Source organism: Lynx canadensis, chromosome F1, assembly GCF_007474595.2.
Source record: "Lynx canadensis isolate LIC74 chromosome F1, mLynCan4.pri.v2, whole genome shotgun sequence".
Taxonomy (NCBI): Eukaryota; Metazoa; Chordata; class Mammalia; order Carnivora; family Felidae; genus Lynx; species Lynx canadensis.
The window spans coordinates 7368128-7384447 of NC_044319.2; the positions used below are offsets into that span (position 1 = coordinate 7368128).

The window sequence follows — 16320 nt, forward strand, 5'->3', positions numbered from 1 at the left end:
AAATGTGAATGATGAGGAACATATATATTTGAAAACAGTAAAAGAGTGTGTTCCATATGTCTGTGTATGTATGTATAAAGATCTGTGGCTCCAAATTTGACTGGATTTTGTTTGTTTGTTTTTCAAAATCTTTTCTAAGAATTGCCCTGGTGGAAAATATTCCTGAAGGCCTTAACTATTCAGAAAATGCACCATTTCACTTATCACTTTTCCAAGGCTGGATGAATTTACTCAACATGGCCAAAAAGTCTGTTGACATAGTGTCTTCCCATTGGGATCTCAACCACAGTCATCCATCAGCATGTCAGGTAAGCCGCACCCTCTATGTGTGTGATGATTTTACTTATGTGCATTTTACACGCCTTAGTATTCTTGCTTTCACTTCTCAGGTTCAAGGTCTTTTCTTTAGTACATGGACATCATTACATTTATATGTCTGTGCCATTGTTAATCATCTGTCCCTCAGCTCCTACTAGAATGCCAGATTTTCAAGGGCAAACTCATGTTTCGTCTTTGCCTACGATAGGCTCTCTATACAGTTTTGCTGATTTGGACCACTTCAGGGGGTGCCATTCACATCATGGTCTCAGTTGACAGCACACCCAGAATTCTGCTGTGCACAACCTGCACGCTTGTGGTGCTAACTCCGTGCCTGCCTGCCAAGGCATTTATTTGGTTAATCGGTGTCATAATTCGCCTTAAGGACCCAGAGCCAACTTTTTTTTTTTTAATAGTGGAATCAAACTTCCCAGTGTAGTTTTATATTCTTGGCTTCTATATTATTATTATATTAGTTTTATATTATTGGGCAAGGATGAAATCAGTTTTGTTGCTGTGTATAATGTGTGTTGACATTTTAGCCTATAATCACTACCTCATTGGTGCTTGGAAATCTTTTATTCAATTGTACTATTATATTATTGTTTTTTTAAGTTTATTTATTTATATTTGAGAGACAGAGCATGAACAGGGGAGAGGCAGAGAGAGAGGGAGAGAGAGACTCCCAAGCAGGCTCTCCATAGTCAGTGCAGAGCCTGACGTGAGGCTCGAACTCACGAACCGCGAGATCATGACCTGAGCTGAAATCAAGTAGGATGCTTAACCGACTGAGCCGCCCAGACACCCCTCAATTATACTATTTTAAAGTTACAGGATATCAGATAATAGGTAGAAACAAGCAAAACCCACAAAGGCGTGCTAAAGAAGAACTGAGTAAATTTCTTGATTGTGTTCCGCACTTTTATACCTCTCCTGTTTACACAGGTGTGTCAGGGATTTGTTGCTGCATATATCATTCCAAAACTTAATGATATCACAAATAACACTCACTTAATTCTTCATGATTCTTGGCAGTATTTAGCAGAAAGAACTCGTCTCTAATTCACATAGTGTCGGTTGGGATGACTTGACTGGGACTGGAGGATCCAAGAGGACTTTATTCACATTCCCAGCCTCTTACCTAGGAGCGATTGGAATGTCTGGGGGTCACCCGGGCCCCTTTCTGTATGTCTCTCATCACGCAGTAAACTAACCTGAACTTTTTACGGGGTGTTTATATCCTAAAAGGCCAAAAGCAGAAAGTATGAGGCCTTTTTTTTTTTTTTTTTTTTTTTTATTTTTTTTTTATTTTTGGGACAGAGAGAGACAGAGCATGAACGGGGGAGGGGCAGAGAGAGAGGGAGACACAGAATGGGAAACAGGCTCCAGGCTCCGAGCCATCAGCCCAGAGCCTGACACGGGGCTCGAACTCACGGACCGCGAGATCGTGACCTGGCTGAAGTCGGACGCTTAACCGACTGCGCCACCCAGGCGCCCCAGTATGAGGCCTTTTAAGACACGGGCTCTGGGATCCCAGCTGCTTCCACCCAATTCTGTTGGTCAAAGCAAGTCACGATCCAGGGTGGGAGTTAGGGCATCTATCCAGGAATGAGGAAGATTATTGACAGGCTTCCTTGGAAATTATACACCACAGTCCACTCCGGCCATAGCAATCCATATCTCTTCCACATACAAAATGCACTCCTCACCACCCACCCCCACACATTCGTCCCTTTACAATGAGAGATTGGGGGATGAGGGAAGATGGCAGGGGCTTGAACGGGATCAGGGAAGTAGAAGTTTCTAAAAAGTGGGGGAAGGGGTTGGTCCATAGGAAAATCATCTGGGTTTGCAAACTGGTGCTTGTCAAAGTTGGGCTCCTACCCTCCCACACAGAGACTGGGAGACAGGGACCCTCCCATCAGGTGTCGGCAGAACAAACAGTGCATTCTTTTGGCAATGTCGAGCTTTCTCAAGCAGGCACTTTAAGAAGGCCAGGGTCATCCTGGGATTGTGGCCTTGAGGTGTTAGGAACTGTTAGCATTTTGTTCAAGCCTTTTAATGAGCGAGGACGTGGGGGGATGTCAGGGGACAGGGGGGTACTGATGAAATCATCTTGCTGAGAGCCTGCAGTTTTTGTAAGACAAGTTTGAGCCTGGTGGAGAAGAGGGCCCAAAGAAGGCCGGCTAGAGTTTGGTCAAGGAGAGAATACTTGTTCGTTGCGTGACTTCAGAGTGAATTAAGGTGGGCATTGTGGATGTGGAAAGATCACGCCTGGAAGCTTCATTCCATTCACTCCAACAGCTGGCCTGCTGGCAACAATAGAAATTTTCAATTTGCTGCCAGTAACCTGGCTGTTATTGAACTCACATAGTGCCCTTTAGGATGACATCCAGTTAGAACTGATATCTTCGGGTAGAGGCATAGAGCTCCTGCCAAAGAGATGCCTCTTTGTGCCTCTTGGAACACCAACAACACCAGGCACCCTGCAGATTAAAACCATTCGGTTTTCTGCAGTGTTGAGTGTCATTTCCTTGCATCTTCACCGGGAAAGCTCTACACGTGCAGACATGAAGGATAGAGGGGCTTTGCTTGCTGTGCAGATTAAATGGGTGCAAGCAGGCTGTGAGAGCGATCTAGTGAACAGCTGTCCCACCCCTGCCTGTTCTTGGCCGGGAGACATGCCCTGTGGGGAGTGGGGATCTGTAGGAAAGAATGAGTTTCACAGCACCATCTAGAAGGCTCCTTTCTCAGCAAGGCAGTGAATGTCCTCTTCCGCTGGTCCGGGGCACTGGACCAAGTGGCCAAGTGATGATGCTGAGAAATACCATGCATTCATTCCCCATTGGTTGAACACCAGGTGTGGACTGTGGTCTTTAAGGTGGGGAGATGGGCAAAATAGGTGAAGGGGAATAAGAGGTACAGACTTGCAGTTATATATTATATGTGTATATATATGTGTATACAATATTATATATTATATGTGTATATATATAATTTATTTATTTTGAGAGAGACCGTGCAAGTAGGGGGAGGACAGGGAGAGAATCCCAAGCAGGCTCCATGCTGCCAGTACAGAACCTCATGTGAGGCTTGAACCCACGAAGCCATGAGATCATGACCCAAGCTGGAACCAGAGTTGGATGCTGAACCCACTGAGCCACCCAAGCTCCCACAGACTTGCAGGTAGAAAATAAGTAAGTCATGAAGATACGAAGTATAGCATAGGAAATGTAGTCAATAATATTATAATAACGGTGTATAGTGACAGATGCTACTATTTTTGTCATGGGGAGCATTTCATAATGGAGAGAAGTGTTGAATCACCATGTTGTGCACCTGAAACTACTAGAATATTATAGTTGCCCTAGAATATTACATGTCAACTATACTTCAATTTAAAAAAAAAAAAAAAAAACAAGTGGAAGAACCAACACCACAACAAAAATAGGTGATACAAACTAGAAAGTCCACCTTGCCTACCTCTGGCCAACAGAAGTGCTAGCATTTTATGTGGGCACCACACTTCCCTAGAACCTACAAGCCACACCAGGAAACATGAGTCTACAAACAGGTTTGCGTGCTGGCAACTCAACCCAGGCATCAACCTGGAGACAAAAAGTATAAATGAAAGGGAAGTTCCTAGATTTATAACATATTTTCAAGGTATTTGTGTCTTCAAAGTGATCGCATTTGACCCCGTTGGGAGACAAAGGAGGAAAGCAAGCAGTCAAATATGACTGAGGTCTCCCGTGTGCAGGCCCTGTTGAGGGCGTATGGGATACACCAGCGGACAAACTCAAGATCCCTTCCTTGGAGCTGACATGCTAGCAGAGTTGAATCTATTGCACTAAGATGAATAGGGAAATCATAAAAGAAAAAAATCCATAAAAAAGAGAGAGCGAGCCTATGGCATAGAAATGGTGCTTGGTGACTGTCTCCATTTCTCACCTTCCCTCATGCAATCCTCGACCACTCGAGCAGTTTGTAAAGGGACCCAGAAGAACTTGTCTAAATACCATATGTCTTGGGCTTTTTTTTTTTTTTTAATTTTTATTTGTATTTGGAAAAGAGAGAGAGAGTAGGGTAGGGGCAGAGAGAGAGAGAGAGGGAGGGAGAGGATCCAAAGCAGACTCTATGCTCAAGCAGACAGCCTAATTCAGGGATGGAACTCACAAACTGCAAGATAATGGCCTGAGCCAAAGTCAGATGCTTACACTGACTGAGCCACCCAAGTACCCCTTGGGCTTAAAGATTATTTTGCAAGAAGCTGGTTCCCTTCTGTCCTCCCCTCCCATCCTGACAACGAGGGTAATTATGCAGAGGTCGGGAGCGGGGCAAGGAAACCAGGTCCTGGAAACCTGGTCTTTACTACCAACTGTTTCTCTTTAGGTACACTTTAAGGACCCAGATTCTGTTCTCTTCAGGCCATTAAGTGTTACCGTTCCCGAAAAACAAAGGTACTGGCTGAAAGCCTATTTTGAATGAAATTTTACCCAATCTCATCTTTCAAATACAATAGGAGTTTCCAGACTCTGGATTTGACATTTAGCATTGTTCCACACAAAACACTGGAGGACACAAATTTGTAGCAAATTCATGGCAGCTTTCAAGTTGAGCTGCTGTAGTAAATAGCAGAGCATTCTTGATGTGTGAATCTGTAATATGTGCACAGGGAAAAGAAATCTCATTGTACTTTATAAGCTCAGTATTGTAAGTAGGAAATGCAATGTTCTAAGTACAACTATTTAAAATTGGCAAAAAAAAAATTATTTCAGAGTTTGTGTGACCAATCTTTGGACCTGTGAGCATGCTTTTATTTTTACCAAGACCTTATAAGTATTGGAATATAGTCATTGCTTGGCTTATTGCACACACACACACAAAAGCACACCCTAATTACCCAAGTGAACACATTTAAATATTTTTAAACATTTATTTATTTTTGAGAGACAGAGCATGAGCGGAGCAGGGGCAGAGAGAGAGGGAGACACAGAATCCGAAGCAGGCGCCAGGCCCTGATCTGTCAGCACAGAGCCCGTTGCAGGACTTGAACTCACAAACCGTGAGATCGTGACCTGAGCCAAAGTCAGCCGTTTAACTGACTGAGCCACCTAGGGGTCCCTAAAAAAATGTTTTTAAGATGTTCTAGTATAATGAAAATTGGCCCAGTTCACAGCTTATTTTCCACTAATATATTTTTTAAAAGAAAATAGTTTTAAGAGGAGTAAAATAGTCAAACAAACAGAGTCTGAAAAGTCCAATGTGGAAACCACAAATGACCCATAGATAAACAGGACAACTGAGAGTCGGCCCATCTACTTATTATAATACAAATGTAAGGAATGAGGAATGCCCTGAGGAATGGTCAGCTGGTGTCAGGCAGGCCCCAGCTCGGCAGAAAAGAGACACAGATAAACGTGGCACATGACCTCTGTGTCTTTTCTGGATGAGAAGCAATTTTATAAGACTGAGTGATGGTCGTTATCACCAGGATGATAAATGCCAGCCGTGTGTGTGTGTGGAAACAGACACATTCATTAAAAATGCATTTTCAATCTGTAGTCCCAAGAGGTTGCTGTTTTAATTCCTACCCTGAAAAATTCATCTTGTCTTTTCCATCTCGCACTTGGGTGTTGTGTTTATTTGCTTCTTTATGTGTGGAAGGAAATTGGTGGGTAACTTTTCTCTGTATGAAACCATGGATGGCAAGGGCTAGTGAGGTCTATAGTTCCATGGTTACCATATTTTAAAATTTAATGAAAATTTTAAATTGGGCAAAGGATTTTGTTTCTTTCTGTCCAGATGGTGAGTTTAGACCCTGAAATACTGAAATTTTTAGGACAATGGGATTCCTAATTTATCGGATAAAATGATGGGGATTTATGAAATCAAGACTATTCAGGAAAAGACAGGAAATGTGACTTGATGATTTCAGAGCTACCTAATTCACTGGGGGAGGGGTGGGGGGACAAACAAACCTGTTCTCTGTGAGTTCACTGTGAGAAACCAAATAAAATAATTAATGAGCTCCCACAACTGAATCTTTAAGAGATGCATTTATGTGAAATCAATTAGTTATTCATCGGCAGTGAGTCATGATTGCCAATTGATGAGACATCACAATTTTGAAAAATTATGATTTAGAAAATGTAATGGTATTCACTCAATTTCATGAGTAACATGAATGAAAGTTCAGTGATCCACGGGTGGTTTGGGGGAACACAAGCCAGGATCCTGTCTCTACACTGTGGTTGGTAGGCAGACTCTAGAGGTGAGTGAGGAAGGGGTAGCTCAGGTTCCTTTTTATCTACTTAATTCTTTATCTACTTTTATCAGCCTTGTGACTTTGAGTGAGATGCTGAACTCTGTAGGCCTCGATTTCCTCAGCAGCAACATCAGGGTCATAGAGCGTACATATCTCGTAAGTTGTGCAGATCACACTAGTTAAGATCTGTGAAGGGTACGGAACAGTGTTTGGCCATCTTATTATGTGTTTATTCTCACGAATGTTATTTGTGTACACACTGCAACTCTCGTTCCAATCAGTTTAATTTTACTAACAAATAATGAGTTCTTATTATGTGCTTTTCGCTGTGCTGGAAACTGGGGTGGTTACCAAGTAAAATTAAGAAAGAAATATATCGTTTCTAAAAATGTAAAGCTTGGGATGCCTGGGTGGCTCAGTTGGTTGAGCGTCTGATTTCGGCTCAGGTCATGATCTCACAGTTCATGAGTTTGAGCCCCGCATCGGGCTCTGTGCTGATAGCTCAGAGCCTGGAGCCTGCTTCGGAATCTGTGTCTCCCTCTCTCTTCTGCCCCAACTTGCGCTCTCTCTCTCTCTCTCTCTCTCTCTCTCTCTCTCAAAAATAAATAAACATTAAAAAATTATTTTAAATGTAAAGCTCTGGGTAGATAAGGATTATGCAAATTATTGTAACTTCCATTTTTTAAGCACAAGTCTTTACACAAACACACAGCTACGCAAAGTCTTGCTATCACCCATCTGCTTATCTACACTCATCCATGCATGTGTGCACACATATACACATGTATCTCTGGACACTGACATCTTAAATCTTGAATCCATGGAAGTAATGTGGTCTTCTCAAACCTATAGCCATTTCTGATTTTTGTTGGTTGGTCAATTGGCTAGTTTTCTGCTCCTTGTTTTGTTTTATTTATTTTGTTTAGTTTTTAAAGTTTATTTATTTTGAGAGGGAAAGAGAGAGCAAGTGGGGAAGGGGCAGAGAGAGAAGGAGAGAGAGAGAAGGCTCCAAGCAGGCTCCACACCATCAGCTCAGAGCCAAACGTCCTCGAACCACGAACCATGAGATCGTGACCTGAGCTGAAGTCAGATACTTAACCAACTGAGCCACCCAGGTGCCCCTCTCCTTGTTTTTGTTTTAAGTTGAAGACTCCTATACCCAGGCAACATTGAGAGATCTCCCCTTGATGCTGGTGGGCCACATCTTGCTGTCATGGGCAAGGCAGCTGCATGGGTCACATCTTCTAGACCACTCATTCCTTGCTAGCAGTATTCTTCCTAACTGACTCTATAGATGTAGGTTAACCAACAGACAAAGGCTTTCGCTTTACCTAACTTGGAAACCTCTTCCTTGTCGCATGTCTTTTATAGCTATGTTCACAACTTTTTCGTAAATAGCATTATTAACATTTTCTATTAGAATCACTGTGTTTCGAGGCCTCCTAGGAAGCCTGCAGTCTGGAGGGGTCAGCTATGGCTCTGTGTTCTCCAGTCTCCACCATCTTTCCATTCTTCCTTTCGTTCCACCCCTCCTGTCCCAAGGCAGGTCCACTCCCTCCCCCAAGTCTGGTGAAGGACGCTGTTCATTCATTGATCGCGTAGACAAACAGTATCCACTTTGCACCACAGGGGTATCTCTGGAACCAAGAGAATCCTGTTTTTGCCAGTGTGAAATTCTGAGAAAGGTACCCAAAAATCTCGCAGCCTCATCATAATATTTAATAAGAATTTCTTTTTTTACTGGGTTTTTTTTTTGTTATCTAGGAAAAATAGAATTCCAACAGTTCCTGCTTTTTACTATGTCTGAAAGGAGAGGAGTGTGGTTGGTGGAGACTGGATTCTTTAAGTAACTGAAATTCTTTGAGCCTGTTGCAATTAAGAGGTTGGTGCCTTGTAACTAGTAACTTGGTGTGAGACAGCCAGAGAAAGTGGCATATCCCTATTCAACACGAAGAACACACATTTTATCCCTTGTTTTGATGCGGATCTGAGGGCTTGCATGCATTTCTACTATATCATGGCCAACTCTTGTCTGTTTTGTATGTTTTTACAGGGCTAGAGAGAAAAATACAACATGCATAAATGAATGGAAACAAGATTAGGATGCATACTAATGCTCTGTTTTTTGGCTCAATTCAGAATTCATTATTTTGTTTATTTTCAGTTCTCAGAGTTTGGTTTTGTAGAAAAGACAAATCAGCAGCATTCTTCAGGAGGCACATAATCTAGTGGAAAGATCACAGGGTTTGGCAGCAAATCTGTGTGACATGACCAGTAGTTTAGTAGTTGTGGCCACGTTAGGTAAATGTCATGACCCATCTGATCCTCAATTAACTCATCTATAAAACGGGTATAATAATGCCAGTCTCTTTGGATGGGTTTGTAAATCTGATTTAGATAATGTTTGTCAAACAACAAATAATGGAGCTCATAAAAGAGAGTTTCTGTTTTCACTTTCATTTTTGTTTTCCTGATGCAGGACATTTAGTTGTACATTTACTTAGTGGATGCCTGCTTTCTATGTAACCTGAGAGCAGGAATAACTTTAAGATGTCTGTCACATTCTCAACTTCTATTCAAGGGGGTTGAGATAATTCTACTCAGGATACTAATTCAAGTTCTTCGGGGTATCGGTGAAGAAAGAAGAAAGCGAAATGTGTATGTTTTCAGGTAGATTCTCCCCCTCCTCCCCCAGTAGGGCAGTGTTCAACCATGACTACCTGTCAGAATCACCAGGAAAGTTTCTGGAACATATAGATGCCCAGGTCACCCCAAAACACTAAAATTAGAGTGTCTGGGGAGGGGGCCAGGCTTTGATACTGTTATAATGGTGGTTCTGTTAGGCAGCCAGGATTGAGTATCACTGCCTAAAAGAACCCCAGTCTAATAAACAGTGATTTGATGCTTCTAGATTTGACGGCTGGGCCACATTGGTGCCTTCCCACCAGGATTGTCATCCAGTGTTCTGTGTTTCAGTAACATGATGAACAAACCTTGTTAATTCCAGTTGTTCTCTCAGTGATGATATAAAATGGTGGCAACTTCTACTGGAATATTCCACACCGTTCTGGACTCCAGGCCATGTGCCATGTTTATTCCTGTAGCTTTATTGTCTAGCATGTGGTCAGGAAGAGAAGGGAGCCCAGTAGTTGCCTTGGGATTGGAAACAGTAGATCCCTCTTCAGCCCTCTCATCTCTAGGCTAAATATTATTTCAGTCAAGCTCCCGGTGTTCAGTGTCGGCATGAAAATAGCATCACCTGATGTAAAGGATGTCTCCTTCTTGCAGAGTAGCATCTTTTTCCCTCTTCCACAAAGTCAACACTCAGCAGATGCTTATAAATTAGCATTCTTGCATTTGAAATGTGGCCACAAAGCGATTTTGTGTGTGCCTTTATTGCACGGATAATTAGTAAGGTACCGCGCTGTTTGCTGGAGATGTGAAATCAAATAAGCAGTGGTCCCCACCCCTTGTGGAACTCAAAGTATAGTGGAGTTGCTGGAGAAACCACCGTTGGCAATGCGGAATGCTAAAGCAGCACCAAGCAGGCCGGGAAGGCTGTCCTTGGCTCTTGGTGGCCCAGCGAGCTCTCTGGTTCTCCCTTGGTGCTGTTCTTTCTTGGTAACTTCCTGCTGCTTCACTGTGCTTCTGTTTCCCCATCTGTTGAGCAATCCTAATTATGCTCTTGCTTGCTTTCCAATATATTTCCAAGGGAAATCATCATTCTGATATAAACTCATAAGCACTATGATTAGCGAGAGTTTAACCTCTGTGATTCTTTTAAAATCCAATCATATAGGCATGAATAAATCATGAACCCAAAGATACTCTTCCCAGTTATTTGGATTAAATAATGTTTTTTTTCTTAAAATTGTCTTATCTTAGTTTTGTTTACCTAAAAGGCTTGATTGTTTTGTGTCTAGACCTCCTTGCTGCATTTCCTGTGTATGGCCAATTGATGTTCTTGCAACTTCGTTTTAGAAAGAATCAGTTGGATTTTTTTTTCTCATTATAATAGAAATAGCTTCTCACTATAGAAAATTTGGAAACTACAGAGAAATAAAGAAAAACAAAATCATCCATGTGACCATCAATAAAACTTTTTTTAAGTTTGGTATTTTATGCATAAGTACATACATATGCTCATATTATGTAAAGTTTATATCTTAATTTTGATCTTGACATTACATTGGAAGCGCTTTCTCATGTTATTGGTAAACGTTATTTTAAATTGGCTGTATAATATCCAATGTTGTAGATGGACCAGATTAAATTTATAGAACTCCTTATTATTGGACATTTAATCTATTTTTTTTTTAATTTTCCTCTTTCTGAATAAATTCTGCTACTATAAATATCTCTGTGCAAAACATTTTCTTTTTGCTCATTCACCTGGGGTCAGTTCTTAGAAGTGGGGTCATGGGGCACCCAGGTGACTTCGTCAGTTGAGCATCCGACCTCATCATGATCTCGCGGTTCGTGAGTTCGAGCCCCACATCGGGTTCACTGCTGTCAGCCTGTCAGTGTAGGGCCTGATTCAGATCCTCTATCCACCTCTCTCTACCCCTACCTACCCCGCTTGCACTCTCCCCCAAAATAAATAAATATCTTTAAAAAAAATAGAAAAGGTAGGGTCAGAGGGCTAAGGAGGCTGGCCTTCTTTCTTCAGATGGAGGGATTTTCAGGGAGCGTGTAGGACACCCTCATGGTTATGCTACAGGGGGAGCTGGGTTGTCACGAGTAAGGATCTGAAGGAATCCTGTCTCCGTTCAATGTGGGGCCCGCTGTCCCCTCAGAACAAGCGACTGTGGGAGAGCTAGAGTATCTGGCGTATGCCATGCGTCCCTCCCTTGCCCATCACACCCGCCTTTTCTGCACAGCGGTGCTGACAAGCCGTGCCGTCCACACTTTTCCGGACACAGCCGATCACACTGCCGAGATGACCTTGTCCACCTGCCCTTTGCAGCCGGAGTGGATGCTGGAGAACCCCAAAGCTACTTTCCAGCTACTGTAGGAATTCAGAGCCTAGGTCCCTGTTTCAAACATGCCACTGCTGATATCAATCCCTTGCTGTTTCGTGGCCCATGATTGGTAGGATGAGCTCATTCGTGTCTCTTCATCTATCTGCCCCTGAGGAGGGGTGGCTGTGCTGCTACCCACTGTCTGCATATCTTACCATCGTTAGGCAAGGCCTCGATGAGGAACCGTTCAGAATACTTAAGCCCCTTAGTGGGATGGAACCTGGGTTAATGAATGGACCGGCAGGCTGCATGCCTGCATAGCAGATACTCCCCCCTGGCATCAGGCGGGTGATGCTTGCTGCTCCTGGCCCACAAAACGAGTGTTCTCCACTCAGCTGGGGGGCCGATGGCACCGACTTCCCAAAGCTCTGACTGATCCATGACCTCAGGACATTGGTGAGCTGATTCCTGGGCCAGCATCTTCTCCTTTCAGATGAGGAGTTCCATGTCCCGCAGACACGTCCAGAGAGCTGCCGGGGCCTCTGGGCACCTTTCCTGGCTGTGCTGTCTCCCGCAAGCCCACACCTCGCCATGGAGTCTGTCACTGTGCCGTCTTGGCGACACATGAGATCTGTCCGTCGTTCTGGCTGCCACTGACACAACTCCGTGTCTCTCACCGGACCACATACTGACTTGATTGCTGTGTTCGGCCTCCAGCCCTGCCCTGTACCCGTCCTTCTCCGATTTGCAGTCAAAATTTTCTTTTAGAACAGAAACTCAATGATGTGCTTCCGTATGTAAAATCCTTTGGAGATCCACGGAGCTTTCCAGACATGGACCAAATTCCGCCCAGGCTTACGAGACCCTCCTACTTAGCTCTCAGGCCTCAGGTCTCCACCTGGAACATTCTTTTCTTTCCTCCCCTCCTTTGGGGAACTTTCCCTGTGTGCCTTAGGCTGTGCCTTAGGGTTATTAGTGCCCCTGCTGCGTTGTCTCTAGGTCTCGACCCTGACATCTGACACACTGGGCTGTATTTACCTACTTATCATTTATCTCCAGCACTTATGAAGGTCCTGGCACTTAGCAAGCATCCAGTAAATGTGTTGAATGAAATTGCTTAAAAGACACTTCTCCCTGTTCTGGGGGTCCTTTTATTTGAGAATAAAAGCTGATGATGACAAATGTACAAATAATATATTTATATCCCTGGCAATCCTTAGATATTTCAGTAAGTATAGTAAGTAAATAAAATTTCGGTAATTTTTCTCAGTGAAAAAAAGAAGGGCACCTGGGTGGCTCAGTTGGTTAAGCATATGACTCTTGGTTTTGGCTTAGGTCGTGATTTCACAGTTTTGTGAGTTTGAGCCCTGAGTCAAGCTCTGTGCTGACAACGTGCAGCCTGCTTGGGATTCTCTCTCTTCCTCTCTGTCTGTCCCTTCCCCGTGCATGCTGTCTTTGTCTCAAAAATAAATAAACTTAAAAATAAATGAAAAAAATTTTCAGCTATTTAGTGCTGAAAATTTCAGCAAAGATAGTAAGTAAATAAGTGATCAATCTTGAAGATATTTGAATTAATTGGCTAAATAAATAGGAAATTGAGTCAAGACGGGATCCATGCATATATGGTTTTGTCTCTTAAATCATAAATTAAAGAAAAAAATCAAAAAAGAAAAAAGAGAGGGAGGGAGCCAAACCATAAGAGACTATTAAAAACTGAGAACAAACTGAGGGTTGATGGGAGGTGGGAAGGAGGGGAGGGTGGGTGATGGGTATTGAGGAGGGCACCTGTTGGGATGAGCACTGGGTGTTGTATGGAAACCAATCTGACAATAAATTTCATATAAAAAAAGAAAGAAAAAAATCAAGGCAAGTGTATTGCTTTAAAAGGACATCATGGCTTAAGATAAATCCTAGTCTTGTTTTCTAATAACTGTGTCATCAATCGTTTAATATCAGTCATCCACCCTTTTATACTTTGATTGAAACTTTATGTGCACATATAGATACATGTGTACAGGTATGTGTGTATATATGTGTGCATCAGTGGGTAACAGCATACCTAAGATATATAATCACACACACACACACACACACACACACACACACACACACATTTTGGTGCTTATGTGTCTTTGGGATGCATTCTAGTTGTGGGGTTCCTGAGTGGAAGGCAGCAATGTTAGAATGTCCTGTCCCCAAATCATCGATGGGAGTAAAGGTTGCCACTCATAAATATTTTCCAGTCTCCTGCTTACAAAGAGAGATGTCCGTATTGCTTTGCATTGTGATTTCTTTGGCTACATGAAGCATCCTTCATGTTCAATAGCCACACTTTTCCCAACTTTGATTGGGCTTTTGGTCTTTTCTTATTAATTTGTATACATTTTTGTAGAGTACAGCTATCAGGCCCTCCCTTCTTCTCATCTACATAGCAACTATTCCAAATTTTTGCTGTTTCTGCACTGAACTTTGTGGTATCTTTTTCTGTATAATTTTTTAACTTTGGTAATTCTGTGTATCTTTTATTGCGTCTATGTAGCTAGTTTCCTGTGGCCAGAGCAACAAAGCACCACAGACAGATGGCTTAAAACAACAGAAATTTCTTTTCTCCTGGTTCCGGAGGGCAGAAGTCTGCAATCAGTTTCCCTGGGCTGAAACCTAGGTGTCAGAGCAGAGCAGTGCTCTGTCCTGAGGCTCCAGCAGCCCCCACTACTGGGAGAGAACACTTCTCACCCCTTCCAGTTTCTGGAAGCTGCCAGCGCCCCTTAGCTGGTGGCTCTATCCCTCCAGTCTCCAAGGCTGGCATCTCCAAACACCTCTGCCCTGTCTCCAGGTGGCAGCCTCCCCTGGGTGTGTCCAATCCCTTCTGCCTCTCTGCCTTTCTCCTACAAGTACACTGATTACATTTAAGACCTTCTCAGATAATAATCCAGGATAACCTCATCTCGAAATCTTTAATCGTATCTGCGAAGATTCTATTTCCAAATAAGATAAAATTTGCAGACTCCAGATTAGGACCTGACATTTTGGGGACCATTATTTAGCCTCCTATAGCTTGGTTAAGGTCTGCCCTACTTGAAGATGGAACATACCTGTCCATGCTTGCATAGATTTTCTTGAAAGTATTGATATGTTTTTATTTTTCCTGAAAACATATTTTTCTAAGTGGTGTAATATAGGGGTCTTTTCAATTGTGCCAGATTTAACCACTTTATCTTTTTCAGACTGAATTAAAACAGTGCCTTTGTTATTGATATAATCCTGTGTGCACCATTTCAGGATTCTCTATTAAGTTCCCTTCTGTGTTTATCCATTCCTATGCATGACTTTATATTTTTTATAAAGCTGTAGACATTTATGGTTATAAATTTCCCTGACACCAGATATTGCCTCATTTCATGGTTTTGCTCTGAAGTACCCACCTATTTATAGCTTTCCAGAGAATACAGAAATTCACTTTTCTTTTCTCCTATGATGTACAGATAATCTGAGTAAGTTAAATTTTCAAGTAGATATGATTTGTTTTATGTGTTGCTTGTTAATTGTCTGTTTCTCATTTTCTTGGATTATGATCAAAGAATGAAGCTGGTAGAATATCTTCCTTACACTTTGTTCAGGTTTTCTTTCTTTTAAAAAAAAAAAAACTATGTAAATATATATAAAGATACGTTTATTTATTTTGAGAGAGAGCACGAAATAGTAAGTGTGCAAGCAGGGAGGGGCAGAGAGCGAATCCCAAGCGGGCTCCACACTATCACCACAGAACCCAACATGGGGCTCAAACCCACAAACCGAACTGTGAGATCATGACCTGAGCCAAAATCAAGAGTCAAACACTTAACTGACTGAGCCACCCAGGCACCCCTTGTTCAAATTTTCTTAATGGCAGTTACAGAACAGATTTTCATGATGTTCTACAGACAAGCAAATGATTGTTTTGAGGGGTTTCATATATAAAATGAGAAATATGTATAAATGTATATACCTAATCAAGTTTATTGATAATATTATTTAATTTTCATATATTCTCATTTATTCCTTTTTAGGTCACCCACTTGTGAAAGACATATTTTGAAGTATTATATTGTTGTAGTGTTTTAATTGCATTACTGTTAGCCTTTGCTTTATATATTTAGATGCCATGTTGTTTGGTACATACCAATTTATAACTGTCACTGCTCCATAAATTGTGCCATCACAGAATAATTGCCTACTCTTTCTCATCTAGCTCTTTAAGCCCTCCCAACTCTCATTCTAATTTTTACTGAGATTCTTTATCCTGTTTGTTGTAGACCAGTGTTTCTCAATCTTCTTTTTTCTATCACCTTACCAAGGAGACTTTTTAGATGTTTTTTTCCCTAAACCTGCACCCCCCCCCCCAACCATGAGGTTTTAATACCACAGATATGTTGCATATTTATTGTATATATATCTGTGTTTTATTTATAAAAAGAATAACTTACACACACATGCACACAGTGAACAAACTCATCCCCTTTAGGGTAATAGTGCCTCCCACTGAGAATCACATAATAGATTCTCAGGAGAACAGTAGACCTTCCCCTGTAATGTGTCTCTTCTATGTCAAGAATCTTTATTTACCAGGTACATCAAACACATAATCCATATCATCTTGCTCATCACTTGTCTCTTATCCTTTTCATCCTCCTTGATGGTGATTAGTGTCCTTTACTGTTTAATTAGATTCTTTCCTTGAATATGTCCTTCATATGGGTTATGTAGGTAATATAGTTTCTAAATCTGTATATATCT

General features: G+C 42.0%; 1 protein-coding gene across 1 annotated transcript in view; it reads left to right on the forward strand.

Moving 5' to 3' along the window:
- The window catches only part of PLD5 (phospholipase D family member 5), a 352020-nt gene that overhangs the window by 165027 nt on the left and 170673 nt on the right, over positions 1 to 16320 (forward strand). Inside the window, exon 10 of the mRNA XM_032591872.1 lies at positions 140 to 308. Within this exon, the coding sequence (XP_032447763.1) occupies positions 140 to 308 (169 nt within the window). The remainder of the gene's footprint in view (positions 1 to 139; positions 309 to 16320) is intronic.